The sequence below is a fragment of the Marmota monax genome, unplaced genomic scaffold, assembly GCF_021218885.2.
Source record: "Marmota monax isolate L192 unplaced genomic scaffold, Marmota_monax_Labrador192_F-V1.1 WCK01_AAM20220418_F8-fsc00008, whole genome shotgun sequence".
NCBI lineage: Eukaryota > Metazoa > Chordata > Mammalia > Rodentia > Sciuridae > Marmota > Marmota monax.
This window is the reverse complement of record NW_026694432.1, coordinates 5,800,975-5,818,050: the sequence shown is the minus strand read 5'-3', so window position 1 is coordinate 5,818,050 and position 17,076 is coordinate 5,800,975. Positions and strand designations below refer to the sequence as shown.

Sequence of the window (17,076 nt, the reverse complement as noted above, 5' to 3'; positions counted from 1 at the left end):
CCACAGAGGCAGCGCACCCCTGCCACCTGCCCAAGGATCTGTCGCCAGCAATGAAAAATGACAGAAATATTTAAGGACAAATAAGGTTTCCCAACGCAATTGAAAATGATTACAGGCAGCTACAGATGGGGCCAATCTGATGCGCAGCAGCAAATCAAATCGAATTTCCTTATCGGCGTATTATTTTAGGCGTTATCTGGCACGTTGATGCAGTTATCAATTCAATTTCAGCCGCCGGGCCGCTGTTTACCGTCTCGCCTTTGCTGGGAAAAGGTAAACATGCTCAGCCCAGCAAATTAATTTCTGACTGAAGCCAGAGGCAGTAAAGGACTGCTACCCAGGACCCACGGCCTCCACCTTGGCCCTGGGCTCCAGAGGGCCAGGCCAGAGCTTGCCCAGGGAGCAGAAGCCCCACTAGCTTCCTGCCCCTGCCCCAAGCAGGATGCAGAGCTCCTAGGAGGCTGAGGTGACCGTTGTTGGCTCTGCTGCTGCTGCCAGGGAGAGGTGAAGGTCTCCCATTAATTCCCAGCTAAAAATGACAAATTCATCTTGGACGACAATTAAATGAAGTCAGTAATTGATGCTAATTGATCTCCAGATGCGAGGGCTCCCCTCAGCCTTAGCAGCACGTGGCTGTCTTGCTCACACTCCCCACCCCGGCCCTTCTCTTCCTCTACCTCCCTCTACTGCGCCCTCAGTCCTTGCTCCTTCCCTAGAGCTCTGGCTCTTTTGACTGCACAGGTCTGTGGGAGGCAGCTGGGCTGGGCCAGCAGGCAGTGCCTGAGGCTCCACAGCTGGCCCACTGCCAGTCCAGTCCCACAGGCACTTGTCAGTGCCCGGGCTCCACCCATCTGCCTAGAAAGCAGGTAACCCTGCCCTCCTCGGCCATTCAGGATTTATTGCCCACAGCTGTGGAGGTTCCCACTTCATTTTTATAAGCCCATAGTCAGAGCCAGCAGGGGGTAAAGCACACTTGAAGTTACTTTACTTTAAACAGTACAGTCTTAGCCTTTTGGCTCCATGGCGAGGAAGGGATGGGGAGAGGGAAGTGGGTAGCATGCTGGGGAGAATATGTAGGTACATACTCAGGCCTCACATTAGTATATGCATAGGAGCTCAGGTGTGAACGTGTAGATGTGAAAAACCGCCCACTCTTTCATGAGTACCTGTGCGTCTAGACATTTGGGATGACAACCGTGCATGTCCATATGTGGATATTTTCCTGAAGGGAGCCCTTTATTGCAGTTTGTAAAGCCTAATCCCAGGAAACGCTGGGAGGCCCCACCTACCCCACCCAACACTGGCCCGCCCAGCCCAGGAACTGTCTGGAAGTTATTAGCTCTAGGAGGAGGGGAACAAATTGTAGCTCCACAAGAGAAAAGAAGCTGTAGTTATGTTTAGGAGAGCCAAGGTCAGGGGTGTGAAACAACTGTGTCCCGAAGCCCCTCCAGCCTCTGAACCAGTTGGCTGGTGCACTTGGCTGCAGCAAAGGCTCATGGAGCCAAGGATTTAGGTTCCATGACCAGGATTCAGTGAGCTTGATTGTGCTTTGGTCCAGCACCTTTGGCCTCAGCTTGAGCCTAAGTCTGAGTCTAAACCTGCCCAGAGGCTGACCTGCAGATGTTTGCCAATGGCCACCCAAGAACTATGTCTGGGCCCCCCTATTGCCAAAGACAAAAAAAAAAAAAACAAAAAAAAAAACATCCATCCAAATAGAAGTCAGAGCACCAGCCAGACTCTTGTACCTGAAGCTGAGAGGAAGCCATGTGGAATGGGCAGCACCAATCTGAGTTTCTGTAGGCAGAGAGGAGGGAGAGGGAAAATGGCAAGGGCTTATGGGCATGAACTGTCACTCCTGTGTATGGGATCTGGATATGTATGTCACATATAAAGAACCTGATGCTGTGTGAAGGGGTCTATGCAACCAGATTAGGCCAGAGTCAGGGTGGGGGCAAGGAATCAGAGAAAGCCCCTGGTCAGCAAAGCAATGTTGGCATTGTTGGGGTTTCAGTAAGTCAACAATTGTTTATTCATTAACTCAAGGAATATTTATTGATTTATGTTATTCCTATTACTTTTCTCTTACTTTGAGCTATGTCCCCTGCTAGTTGCCAAGGCTACAGCTATGATCAAGTTAATTTTTTGCCCTCAAGAAATTTACTATCTTGAGCTGGGGATGTGGCTCAAGCGGTATCGCGCTTGCCTGGCATGCGTGCGGTCCAGGTTCGATCCTCAGCACCACATACAAACAAAGATGTGTCCGCCGAAAACTAAAAAATAAATATTTAAAAAAGAAAAAAAGAAGAAATTTACTATCTTAAAGAAGATAATAGATACACACAGGCAATAATAACACTTATGTGCCAAGTCAAGGGGAGTCAAGGAAGGCTTGCTAGAAGAAGGAATTCTAGGTTGAGTCCTGAAGGATGACTAAGAGTTAGCCAGCTTGTGACAAGGGCCCCTGTCTATCCTTTCTGGTTGTTTGGCAATATTTGTTTGTACTATGGATACAACGAATGGATGGGACACTTTTCATGCCTGATATTGTTGACCTCGAGAACTGATGAAAATGTCACCTCTGTCCCTTGAATGCCAGCTGCCATCCTGGGGTGTGGGCAAGAGGGAGCACAGCTGCTTTCAGGGTGTGCCTGGGCACCAGCAGATAAGTATGGGCCACAGCTAAATACACATCTCTCTCCTGCCTGCCCTACCCCCACCTCCTCGACCAGGGATGCCTATTAATCCTGACAAATGATGACTTACGAACATGTAATGCAAACTGATTCATCATACATTCAAATCCGCCGCCCCGCCCCAGCGGGAGGCCCCAGCCAGACAAGTGTATTACACGGATAATGTATTTGACGTATTAATAAAACCAGCCGCATTGCTCTGGCGCGGGGACTGGGGAATGCCAATATACGATGACAGATCACATATTGATGAAATCCAGATGTTTGGAATCATAGTCTTGGGGCCTTGTTCATATTGACTGAAGGTAAAAAATGCCGTCTGTCAGCATGTTAACTCTTCCTGCCCCATATTCAACAGAGGCACCAATCATGGTTTTCTAGATAGAAAAGGAGAAGGAAGGGAATGAGTAAGAGGGGAGAATGGATGAGTAATTAGGTGGTTTGGATAGATGATGGATGGATGAAGTGAAGGGTAGAAGGGTTGTACTATGGATAGGATGAGTGGACGGAACACTTTTCATGTCTGATGTTGTTGACCTCTTAGCAGCATTTGACTCTTGGTGACAATTACCCCCCCCCAACCCTGCCTCCTTGAAACTCTTCCTTTCTTGGCTTCAATGACATCACTCTTTCCTTGTAATCATCTGCCCCTTGACTGTTCCTTCTTAGTCCTTGGTGACTTAAACTTCCTTCATCTGTTAATCAAGGCTCTGCTCCAGATTCTTCTTACTCTATACTCTTTCCCTAGTTGATCTCACCTTCTCTTAACTTCACTCATTTACTCATTCAATAAATATTTCTTGAGTATTTACCATATGTCAGACCTTGTTCTAGTCACAAAGGATACAGTGGTAAACTTTAGTTCTTATATGTATGTAAGTGTCTCCCAAGTCTATAATCTGGCTCTGTCTCACATAGTCATACCTCAGCATTTTCACATAGATGTCTTAATAGTTCCTCAAACTAAACAGACCCCAAACTGAACTCATTTTCTTCCTTACTAACCCTGCAGCTTCTTCTCTTGTTTCATAAGTCAGTTAATGGTCTACCACCTAGTAGTCCCTCCAGTCAGAAATCTTAGAATCATCCTTAACTTTTCTTTTTTCTTTTCTTTTCTGGTGCTGGGGATTAAGACCAGGGGAGCTCTATCACTAAGCTGCATGCATCTCCAGCCTTTTTTATTTTTCATTTTAAGACACGGTCTCACTAAGTTGCTAAGGTTGGCCTCAAACTTGCAATCCTCCTACTTCAGCCTCTTGAATCTCTGGCACTAAAGCTGTGTATCACCGTGCCCAGCCATCCTTAACCACTTTCTGTCCTTTAACCCCCAATATCCAATCCACCTGCTTCTGCAATTCCCCACCATCATTTCTCACCTGAGTGAATGAAATACCCTACTGTGTTTGCTTTTGCCTCTTAGACAATCAGCTACTTTGCAATTAGAATAATCCTTTTAAAATACAAGTCTGACCAGTTGAATAGAGGAAGGGCAACAAGGGGAAGGAACAGGAAAGGGGGAAAAGGAGGCACTGGGGACTGAAAGGGAGCAAATTAAATCCTATACATGTATGATTGCGTCATAATGAACCCAGCTATTTTGTATAACTATAATGCATTAATAAAAGTATTTAAAAAATAAAAATAAAATGTAAGTCTGATATATTAATCCCCTGTTAAAACTCTCACAAAGGCTTCTGGTTATACATTAAAAAATAGTAATAACCAAAATCATTAATGTAAATAAAAAGTCCTCCAGAGGTCTGGGGATGTAACTCAGTGATAGAGTACTTGTCTAGCATGTGCAAGGCCCTGGGTTCAATCCCCAACACCACAAAAAAAGAAAAAAAAAATCTTCAAGTTGTGGCCTCACTATCATCATATGTCACTCACTCTACTCCAGCCAAACTCCTTACTTGGAATCTCCCTCCTCTATACCTTCAAACATGCTGATTTCTATCTGGAACATTACTTTTCCTAGTGTAGTGCATGACTGGTTCCAACTCATCCTTCAGGCCTTTGCTTAAATATAACTTCCCTCACCTCTCAGACCAGATGATATGCTCTCATTAGCTCCATGCATTTTCCTTTTCCTAAGACCACTCTCGGGACAATCATTTACTGTCTCTATCCATAGTTAGGTCCCAAACTCTCTGAAGACAGTTACTGTAGTTATCTTGTTTTTTATTATTATCTGATATCTGTACTAGAGCAGGCCCATAGTGGGTATGAGCAGACACCTATAGAAAAGTACTGAATCATGAGCTAGGTGAATGGGTCCATAGGTAGGAAGGTAGTTGGGTATTGCTCAGGTTTGGATCAGACAGACGTAGATTTAAATCTCTGCAGTTCCCTTTGTTACTGTCATTGCATTATTCTGAGCCCCATTTCCTTATTAGTGAGATAATAATTCCTACTTCACAGGACTGCCATGAGATTTAAATGAGATAAAGTATGTGCAGTACCAAACTATAGCTTAACATATAATGATACTTAGTAGTATTATTTTTATTTAACAAAAAACATATAAATAGATGGGTGAATGTACAGATGGATACATGGACACACAAACCAATAAACAGATTCATGGGTATGAGTGCATACGAGAAGGAATTCCACAGAGGCCAGGGAGCCAGGACCAGAGAATCTATTGAATGGTAGATATATCTACCATATATCTATATATAGATATATCTATAGCCTGAGTATAACCAGGAAGAAGGCTGGATACAGGACACAGCCAGGTGTCAGGATGGGACAGATGCAGGCATAAACCACAAATCTGTGCTAGTGAAACTCTGATGAATTCTGCTTGAATTTCTGTTTTGACTTGTCACTAAAAAATGAAAGTCCTTCTACTAGAGGTGGGGAGGGGAAGGGCAGGACCTACACATGTATACACACAAAGATGCATATATACCTACCTATATGCATACTCTTAAAAGTCCTAGCCTCCATTGCCATCTAACATTAGGATCACCTTCACCCTCATTTTAATGGTCCCCATCCCTAGTCAGACACCAGGCAGTCAAGTCATGCCCTTTGTGGCCTGCAGAGAAGAGATAGTAGAGATGGAAATTACTGCTTAGACAAGCAGAGACATAAGAATAGAACCACTAGGCAACAGAAGTGGGACAAAAGCAAAAGGCCAAGCCAGAGAGGCAATCACATGGTGGGGAGCTGCAAGGCCGGATGTGGGTTATTGATCTAGGAGGAGAAGGCTTTTCTTTGAATGAGACCTTCACCCTCCAGGTGTCCAGTACTCACTGAAGAAGATGGCAGGGAAGGAGCAGCATGTGTGGGGCCCACTTACCTGTTCCCAATGGTCAGCAATTCCCAACAGAGGGGGGCAGCAGAGGGCTAATCTAGACCCCCACATACCTGAGGCCTTGTTGCAAAACTTGGACAGATGGATAGACTGGAGCCTGGCCCAGGCTGCTAGAGGGCTGCCCTGGCTTGTCTTCTTCTCTCTACTCAGTCAGTCCCCCTTCACCTTTTACAGACAGCCGATTCCTGTTGGAGCCTTATTGGGACCTGGTGGGATAGGAAGTCTAGCAGCTCCCCAAGCCTCCCCTGGAGGTCACTCTGACTAGGGAGCCATCAACCAGGACCTGACTGTCCTGACACCCTGGCAGGGCTCCCTCCCTGCTCTCTGAGACAGTGCCCTGTGTAAGGCTGGGGACAGGGTCAGACTCCTCCCGCCCTCCTCTTGCTTTGGAGATACCTAGGCAGGCAGGCAGGGAAGTGGAGGTGGCAGGCCCTACAGCGGCAGGGGTGGTGGGAGGGAGGCGCGGTAATGAATGTGGACGGGAGGCGGAATGAGCGATCCATCTTTGCATGGGAGGGGAGGGGGCTGCGGGCGTTCCCCCCACACACTCACACACTCAATCAGGCGCTGTCAGACCTCCGGCCGCCTGGCATTTTGGTGAAGAATCTCTCAGCTAAAAATTGTTGTCAGTCCCATTTCCTCGTTATCAGTGCAAGGGCTGAGGCAGCGCCCGGGGATTAGCAGGAGCGGCGAGCGCCCGCGCCCGCCATCCACCGCCGATAACACTGGGCCTCCCGCCTCACCTCCCCCATTCATCATCTTTAGCACTGACAGCCTGACCCAGTCCCTGTCCCCATCCCCTCCGCGGCTCCCTACTATGCGGCTCAGCCTGGCTCCTGACCTCTCCAGGGAACTAGGCCTCCTGGAGAGAGACAAGATTCAACCTAGGCTTATGTGAACTAGACCCACCTGTGGCAAAAGGCCTTGCCCAACAGTTGGGGGAATTGTCAAGGGCAGCACCAGGAATGTTCAAGGAGAGGATGCTTGCTGACAGTCTGCCTCCTGTAGGCTCTGGCGGCTACCTGTGATGCTGACAACAGAGTTGGAGAAGGGATTTCTGTACAGGATGGGTAGCTGGACTAAGGATTTCTGGGGGTATCTTTGGCCTGAGATGGACTTCCAGATTCTGGGAACTGTGGAAAGGAAGAGCCAGAGGATGCCTCCACCCAAGCCTATGAAGAGTAGAGGGTTGAGGGCTTCATTCCCACCCCAGCAAGACCACAGCCCCCTCCTCTTGGCCATCCCCAGCGGTTTTATGGCCCATTTTATGGCCACTGTAATGGCCCAGGTCAAAAGCTTCAGGGAGCTGTATTCTGGGAATTATGCAAACGAGGAGCAGGCCCAGGGCCAGAGTATGGATTTTGTCATTAAACCTGGGCAGGCCATGTCGTTAATGCAGTAAAATCCACGTCATGACCACAGGTCTCAATATAAAATTATAGGGAACACAGCGGGGGAGGGGAAGCAGGGGGCCGTGGCCATGCTGACACCTGCCACTCTAACCCCTGAGAAAATGGAGGTGGGATGGAGGGCACAGACTATAGGATTCTTCCGCTGATCCCTGTCAGTATTATTCCTGAAGCTGGAAGCCAAGAAGGCCCATTGTCCCCACAGGAAAACTGAGGCCAAGCTCAGAAAAGCAGACTGTCTAGTGATAGCGAAGCAAATGAAATGAGAACAGGTATTTGGGAATGCTGATGCCTGGCCTCCAAATATGGGAAGAGGAATCTGAGCCCCAGGAAGCCCTAAGAGTCAAACTTGGTATCTAGGAAAAAAGGGCCTGAACCCCTGAAGTTTCCACCTCAGCTCAGACCATATATCCTGGATCCTCCTTTTACCATCCTTCTCTCTCACCATTTCTCCTTTTAAACCTCAGACCCTGCTGCAATGAGCTATTCCAACAACCTGGTCAACTTTCCCTTACTTATCCTTCATGCCACCCCTTAAGCATCACCTTTGCCTTCATTCCTACCAACCCTCCCTCTGGCCACCTGCCCTTCCACAGCATCCCTCATCGTTCCTGCTTTCCCACTAATAGGTGATCTCCTAGAGGCTAAGAATGTGTTTTACTTATCTCTGAACTCCAGTCTCCCCAATGCCTGACATAAAATGGTTATTTTATAAACATTTGCTGAATTAATACATAAATGAAGCCATGGAATCAAAAGCCAAGTTCAGCAGTCCCTGTCCAGTTCTAAGCCTCAATTTCCCCATCTGTAGAATAAAGATAATAGCTGAGAGAATTCCTAGGGCTTCACTCATCTCTGAGAGTCTCTGACTGAATGAAACAAGGAACAGAACTGAGACTAGAATCCTCATTTCCCACCTCTCACCGGGGCCACACATACTTCCTTTACTCAGAGCTGCACTCCAGCTGTCCCCTGAACACTTGAGGCCCAGCCACCAAAGCACAGGACAGTAGGATCTGTTCCCCTCCTCAGAGACCTAGCCATGCAGGCTGGGCCACACCTATACCACCCTGACATACATAAAGCCTCCACAGCTAACATCCTAGCTCTGCAAACATTATCTGACTTCTAGGACACTCTGATGGTTATTCCTTCCCTTCCTCTTCCTTTCTTTTGCTTCATCACTGAACATCTAGTTTATGCACAACCTGCTATAAATTGTCTGTAAGTATACAAATGGATATGAAATGGTTCCTGTCTACAAGGAAATTACAACTCACTAATTTATTCATTCATTTGCTCCCATTCCCTGCCTGGTATACTTCTAAGCTGCAACTTAAATTTCATTTCTTTAGTTAAGCCTTCTCTCTGTTTCCACTCCCCAAAACACACTCAGAATGAATTGCTCCTTCCTTTGAGCCCTCATATGACTCTCCCTGGGCCTCCAGAGAAGTTTTAATCCTGCTCAGAGTGCATCAAAGGGAGGTAGTTTCTTGCACTCAGTCTGAAATTATACTCAAGTATAAGATTGCTAGATTTAGCAAATAAAAATATAGGAAAGAAATCTAGAGGTAAATTTGATTTTAGAAAAACAAGAAATGGTTTTTAGTATAAATATGTCCCATGCAATATTTGGGACATCCTCATACTACAAAATCATTTATTGCTTATATGAAGTCAAATTTCACTGGGCATCCTGTATTAACCTGCCAACCCTACCCAGGTGACCATCTTGGTCATCACTGGCATGATTTTTATCTTCCCAAACTGATTTTGAACCTCTCCAGGTACCAATAGGAAGAAGCAGCAAGGAGGAAGAACTGGGGTCAAGCTAAAGAAATCCTTTTAAAACTGGGCAAGGTGATATGTGCCTGTAATCCCAGCTACTTGAGAGGCTAAGGCAAGCAAATCACAAATTCCAGGCCAACCTGGGCAAATTATCAAGACCCTGTCTCAAAATAAAGGGCTGGGGAGGTAGCTCAGTGGTAGAGTACTTGCCAGGCATGTACAAGGCTCTGAGTGTCTTCCCCAATGTTAAAAGGAAAAAAAAAAAAGTCCTTCCTACAGCTATCCATGGATAGCTAGAGATGTTTCTAGCTCCTCAATCCTCATGCTTGTAAGCAGAGGCTGAGAAAACACTGGATGGGTTTAGACATCCCAAGAGGGGTAAACTAAGCAAACAGAGGGCTCTTTCCTAGCTTAGTTTATTCTGGATATCGTTAGTAACCAAGCAGGAATAGAGTTCAGGCTCCCAGGTGGCTCCCAATATACTCATATATTGGGGATATACACAACTTAAAGGATATTTTGGAGACGAAAACTCAGAATCAGTGAGACCTACAGAGGCCAATGAAGTTGTCCAAGGAAGAAATAGTGAGACCTGAATGGGAAGACTATAGATTCCAGGAATATTAAAGTAGACTGGTCAGGACTTGGTAGTTAAGTGTGCAAGAGGTGGAAAGGCAAGAGAAGGAGTGGATGGTGAGGCTATTACTGGCTTGGGTGAGTAGATTAATAAAGGTATCATTTACAGTGATGGGCTCTGCTAAAGGAGGAGTAAGTTTGCAAGGAATGAAGAAGTTGAAGAACTCAATTTGAATTGTTGAGTTTCAGATATTTCTGGAACATTCAGGCATTGATGTTCATTATATATTTGGATATAGGGGTCTGGAGGGATCTGGGGTAGAAATACAGAATCTGCAGTCAATAGGACATGGGTAGGAATTATAGCTATAGAATAAACTATAGCATTCAGCACGCAGAATGAGGAGAGCAGAAGTTAAGGACAGAATCTTGAGGAAAAGTAAAAAAATGAGAGAATGCTGCTCTGGAAATCACCTAGACTCTGTTGGTCTTTCCCACTTGACTGCAAGGTCCTCAAGGGCAGGGACTAGATCTGATTCCATTCTAGGATGACACTCTTCTGCACATGTCTATTTTGGAGTGAGTATGAGGGAATAGTTGTTGAATGACTGCAGAAACCATTCTCCTTTCTCCCTCTTGTCTTTCTTCTCCAGATCTGATAACTGTGAAATCAATGAGGAAAGGAGAAAGTCAGGGAACATCTAGATAGATATTCTGGGTGATGGTATGATTAAACATGTGTGAAATGGAGTGATCAAGTTTGATTGCACAGAGCATTGTGTCCCAATAGACTTCCAAGAGGGGCAGCTAGCTGAGGAGGCACCATTTATGGCCACAGCATCTGGAGCTCAAAAATGAGTGATGTTTGTGGGCTCTCAGACCCTCCGACTCACCACTCTTCTAGATCAAGAAGCCCTAGGAGGAGCTGGGGTTGTGGCTCGGTGGTACAGCGCTTGTCTAGCACGTGTGAGGCACTGGGTTCGATTCTTAGCACCACATATAAGCAAATAAATAAGCAAAGGTCTATCAATAACTAATACAAAATATTTTAAAAAGAAGAAGAAGCCCTAGGGGGTGGTAGCCAATATGGCTGAGTTTTCCTATAGGGACTGGAACAGCTAATGCGTGTCTATCCTTCGCCTGCCAGGTAAGAAGAAAGCAGCAGCATTGTTTGACAGCCAGGCCCCGATCTGCCCCATCTGCCAGGTCCTGCTGAGGCCCAGCGAGTTACAAGAACATATGGAACAAGAACTGGAGCAGCTGGCCCAGCTGCCCACCAGGTAAGTCCCCTGTGGGGAGCCTGCACACTGGAGGATTTCACTGAAGCTCCAGCCACCAGGTTTCAGGAGTAGCCACCTGGCCACACCCCAGCCTCTATGGAGAAGCCAGGATCCTGCTGTCATTCTCCACCACTCAGCTTTCAATCCTCAGATCCTCCAGCTGAATGGTACTGGAGAGTGACCCCTTGGGCCCCAGCCTCAAAGATAAGAAGAGGAGTTGGAAAGGAGTGAGTCACTGCCCTAGGCCTAGTACTGCCATAGTTACTGCCCCAGGCTTACTATTGCCATGTAAGGCTTCGGGGCAGAATAAAGAAGCTGGTATGAGACCTGGCAGCCCCATCAGAAGTTCAGCCTGGTTCTGCCTTCCAGGAGAGTGAGCAGTACCATCTCCATCAATCTCAAGGACTGGGAGGTAACAATCTTGAGAATGTGCTCAGGTATGTTCCCACCCCATAGACAGGAGGCTGAACCTCCTCAAGGACGCTGAGGAGGAGCTGGACCCTGAGGGGAGCAGAGGAGAGGTATAAAAACTTATCTCAAATCTTAACAATATAAAGCAGCTATTCCATTATGCTTGTGTAATCTGTGGGGTCAGGAATTCAGACAGGGCACAGAGGGGATAGTGTCTGCTCCAGAGGTCTAGGGAAAGATTCAGTGGCTGGGAGCTGGGATCATCTGGAGGTTGATGCTGGCTATCAGCTGGGACCTCAAATGGGGCTGGGACCAAAGCACCTGCACATGACTTTCCCATATGACCTGGCCTTTCTCAGCTTAATAACCTTGGGATAGGTAGATTTTTAGGACTCCAAAAGCAAATGTCCCAGCCAATGAGATGGAAGCTAAATCACCTTTTATAACCTAGCCTCAGAAGTCATTTAATGTCACTTCCACTGTACTCTATTGATGAAGGCAGTATTAGCCCACCCAGATGCAAGGAAAAAGGAAAAGTGCCCCTTTTGATGGGAGGAGTGGCAAGGTCATATCGTAGAAGAGAACAGGGGGTTCTCCCTATCCCACTGCTTTTTGTTTAGTTCAAGTCATCAAACCTGAATGATCTGCTTTCCTTCTACTCTCCTACCTAACCTCCCATGCAGGGTGCAAAAGATCCAAAATGGTCCCTGTCCTGGGAAGCTCAGAATATGAGAATACAGAGTCAGGCACTACAAACCCCAAGGCAAAGAAGTTGCTATATGGGAAAAGCTGGAGCTGTGGGGGTATCATGGAGGCACCGAACCCAGCACAAAGTAAAGGAGGCTTCTTGAAGGAGGAGGCTGTGTGTGTGTGTGTGTGTGTGTGTAGGTACAAGGGATTGAATCCAGAGGTGTTCTACCACTGAAGTAAATCCCCAGCCCTTTTTATATTGAGACAAGCTCCCACTAAGTTACCCTTGCTGGCCTCAAACTTGTAATCCTCTTGCCTGAGTCTCCCTAGTAGCTGGGATTACAAGCATGTGCCACTGTGCCCAGCTCTGAGGAAAGAACACTGAAGGAAGAAGTAGTAGTTGTCAATTTCTATGTTACAAATTATCCCCAAATCTAGTGGCTTAAAACATTTATAATCTCAGTTTCTGTAGGTCATCAATTCTAGTGCAGCTTAGCTGAGTGGTTGTGGGTAGTTGTGGCTACTGGTTTCATGAGGCGTCTCATGAGGCTACAGTCTCAAGATGTTAATCAAGGCTGTGGTCATCTGAAAATCTGACTGGGATGGTAGGATCTGTTTCTAACATGGCGGACTCACATGGTTGTTGGCAGGACACCTCAGTTCCTTGACATGTAGGTCTCTCTGAGGGATGCTTGAGTTTCCCTCTGACATGGCAGTTGAATTCCCACAAACATGTGATCCAAGGGAAGCCACAATGCCTTTCATAGTCTAGGAATTCACACATTATCGCTTCCCCTATATGCTATTCTATTCAATAGAAGCAGGTCACCAAGCCCAGTCCCTCAAGGGAGGAAAATTAAGCTCTATAAGCTCTGCTTCTTGAAAGGAGGAGTATCAAAAGAGTTTGTGGGCATACTTTAAAACCCCCAAAGAAGACTACTACTAATAATAATAATCCTTATTGAACATTCACTATGTGCCAACTACTTTACATTGCCTTAATTTATTTAATCTTCACAGCAACACTTTGGGGTAAGTGGTACAGTTGTATATTACTTAATGATGGGGATGTGTTCTAAGAAATGTCATTTTTGTCATGCAAACATCATAAAATGCACTTACAGGACTGAGATGGCTACAATATCACAAGGTGATATAATATGTGATCACTGTCACACATGCAGTGGGTCATTGACCAAAACATCATTATGTGGTACATAACTCTAATTATTACCCATTTTACAGATGAGGAAACAGAAAGGTTAAGTGACTTCACAGTTAATAAGTGGTAAAGATAGAATTCCAACTCAAGAAATCTGACTCCGGTGCCTGTGCTTTTAATGCCACCTCCCCCAAACACTTACACAACCAAGACTGACCTGCCAGGGGTAGAAAGTGAAAGAAACATCCTGCTGCTGAGTGCCATACCTCGCTGTCCAAGAAGAGTTCTGTGTAATTTGCTCTCAATGAAGGATGTCTCAGGAAACTGAAAACAGAGGCAGAGATGGAGGGACCTGCAGAGTCTGGTAAAGGCAGTGTACCCAAGGGTCTGGAGAATGGGAACTCTCTTTCTGCCTCCTCATTGGGATCCCCCCACCACACACACACACCTGTACTGCCCAGGCCATCCCTTAATGCCCAAAGCCTTCCTAGTTCGACTTCCATCCAGGACCTTGCACAATCCCTCATCCCCCATGTCTTCCCAGGAGCATCCCCTTTCTGCACACCCTAAACCCCTGTACCTTTCCCCACCCCGCATCTGCTTCCTGCCCCTCTGGCTGTGTCTTGCTGATGTCCCCAGCATCAGTCCCCTCACGTCCGGGTCCTGCCCAGCACCCCCTTCGCCCACGCCGCCCTGTGCCCCCGGCACGCCCCCCTCCCCACCAGCGGGTGTCTGACAGCCGGACAGCGGGATCTGCACAGCAAGTGAAATTCCCGTCGGATCGATAAAGCCGAAGCGCTGGCGGCGACGGGTCGATGGTTTTATCTGTCTCGGCCCCGCCGCGCCCGGCGTGCTGACAGTCGGACCGGCCGGCAAAGGCGTTCAAGGGCAGCCGCGCCCGCCGCCCCCTCCCCTCTCCTCGCCCGCGCTCCCTTCCCTGCGGCCGCTGCGCCCACTGGACTGCAGGCTGGACCGGCCCGCCGCCGCCCTCGTGATTTATCTGGATTTTTAATTGGAAAAAATTTGCGAATTAATTGATTTCAGGAACTTGCCAATTAACATTGTAATTGGGTGCGTGATAAATTCCCAAGGAGCGTGTCAGCTCCCTCCAGGCTGACGGGCCGCGTGCGTGCGCTGGGCGGGGCGGGCGGCGTGGAGGGAGCCCCAGCCTTGGCTGTCCTTGCCCCGCCCCTGCCAGCTCTCCAGAGGACAGAAGGAGAGCAAAAGAGGCTGCGAAAAGATGAGACACCAAGGCCTCTGACACATGTGCCCACCTTTCTTCTCCCAACATCGACATCTGGACAGAGAGGGACCTTAGAGTGGCCATTTCACAGATGGAGAAACTGAGTCCCATAAGAGGGCAGAGCCCAACCGCGGGCAATACGCCATCTACAGCCTGTGACCAAGGCCTCCTCCCCAGCTCTCCAATTCTCTCTTGTTTTTCCCCTTGTTCCCTCTCCCAGCTGCTCCTCTCTCTTCTTACCCCTGATAGCCCTTGCCTTCTGCTTTCCAACTGACCCTTTCCCTGTCTCACCCTGCCTTGTCTTCTTTGCCTCTGGGAACTTTCCTTAGGCTGGCCCACTCCTGAATCTTTGGATGCTGCTGCCAGGGTGCCCTGCATCAACCTGGGTGAGTGCCTCTCTCCCACGTGGCTCTGCTTGAGTGGCTCTCCAGGTGGGGCTGTTCTGCCATCAGTTCTGTCAACCCAACAGCACAAAGCAGGCCTCTTTGGCAACCAGATGCTATTTTGGTCACACCCAGGGGCCCACAGGAAAATCAGGGAACTTACCCTTCACAAACACAGGCACAACACATAGGTGTGCGCATAAATCTCATTCCCACATACATAAATGTGCTCACACAACCTTGAAAGAACCACCTTCCCAAAGATGCCCATTCCCACGGGTACATGGCCAGCCAGAACCTCCCAGAAAAAGTAGTCAGAACTTCCTTTGGCACAGCACATAGACTTTTCAAAACATTTTTACATCTGAGATCAGAGACAATGCTCACACACCCTCCTCACCCGTCTTTCCTCAGTCCTGCACAAGGGCTCCTTTAGACCCCAGGATTTAGCAGATAGAACAAGGACAATGTTCGGTTGAGGACAGATTCCATGCTGGAAGGAGTCCTAAACGTAGTAGCAGTAATGAGAATATTTGTGAGCCAGGAGGAAGCTCTCTCAGAGCAAGATGGGCTGCAGAAGAAATGCTCTGGAAGCCAGTGGCATGTATGGACTGGGGGCAGAAGCAGGGAGGCAAATGAGGAGGTTGGGCCAGGTGCAGAGGATGCTTGATGAGCCTGCCCTAGGACAATGGCAGTAGCGGTGGGGATGCAGGAGAAGGGATGGTGAGACACCTGGAGGACGAAGAAGTCAGAAGACTTAACTGGAGTACTTAATTGGAGAAAACTTTCTGACCTGGATGATTGAGAGGGTGGTGGTAGCAGAGAAACAAGTGACTGAAGAGAGGAGGAAGCAACAGGCAGGGTTCTGGGCAAGCTGAGCTTAAGACACCTCTGGGGTGGTGATAGGGTAGGAACTGCATGTGTACAGAGACAAGCGGGAACATAGATGGGAGCTGAAGATGGACGAACAGGTCCCAGACCTCTCTGTGGCCCTCAGGCAGGAGTTTCCACCCAGAGGAAAGAAACAGCCTTAGTCATGACAAGATTGCACAAAGCTGAAGGTGCAGGTTGGCTTCTTGGGGCCTGAGCTCAGAGATCTTCTCTCGGAGGCTTCTAGAGTCACTATGAGAGCTGGCCTCTGGGCTGGAGAACTACCTCTTTGGGCAGAGCTCTAAGAGAACTGAAATAAGCCAATGGAGGCTGGGTGACTCTGGAGGAGAGGCGGGCTATAGAGATGGCAGTGCCCTCACCCCCACTTAAGCCTTATTTAAGGCCGGCCTCGGTGTTTGGTTGGGTAATGAACTAGATAAACAATTCCCCAAATAGATTAAAACGAAGTGTAACTTACAAAGGCGGCTGGTGATGATGGTTTATTCCCGGGCAGTGCACCATTTCTTTATTTCCAAGGATAATTCAGTGTAAATCACCTTAATTAAAAGTGTCAGCCCAGCCCATGAATATTGTACTTAGGAACGCATTTCCTGGGTCCCAGTTATAATTTAAAACCCATGGATCACTAGGCAGCGAGTGGCTGAGCAAGGGAGGAAATCGTTGAGGGTGGGCTGTGGAAACAGGGAGGGACAGAAGGCAGAGCTGATGGACTGGGCGGGAGATGGGCTGCCAACAGCTCCCAGAGCACAGACCTCTCTTTCCAAGACAGGCCCCTCACCAGACTCCTCAGTCTCTGGGAGACCAAACAAACTTGGAGGTGATGGGGTTGATGGAGGAAAGGTAGGGAGGGGCCCTTGCTCAGGGCAAGGGAAAGAATAGGAGCTGGTATGAGCTCCATGCAAGGAAAGGAAAGAGCATTGCTAGGAAAAGATCCAGAACATGAACTTGACCAAGTAAGAGGCTGGACATCCTGACCCTGAATGGCCCAAATCTATTTATCAGCAAAGTGAAGCCCAGGGTCAGTAAGACCATCCCCAAAGCGACACAGCAAGCAGAGGAGAAAAAAACTCAGAGTTCTGCAAATAAGCCTGAGCCCTGCATATCCTTAGAAAGATGATGTGGGCAATTAAAAATGAGCACTCTGGGGGCTGGGGTCGTGGTTGAGCAGTAGAGCGCCCACCTAGCACGCAAGAGGCACTACGTTCAGTCCTCAGCACCACATAAA

General features: G+C 47.8%; 1 protein-coding gene across 2 annotated transcripts in view; it reads left to right on the top strand.

Moving 5' to 3' along the window:
• Positions 1-17,076, top strand: part of Rnf220 (ring finger protein 220) — a 214,889-nt gene that overhangs the window by 166,680 nt on the left and 31,133 nt on the right. For both annotated transcript variants that reach the window (XM_046469366.2, XM_046469367.2), the window contains exon 2: positions 10,939-11,071. In XM_046469366.2, the coding sequence (XP_046325322.1) occupies positions 10,939-11,071 (133 nt within the window). The remainder of the gene's footprint in view (positions 1-10,938; positions 11,072-17,076) is intronic.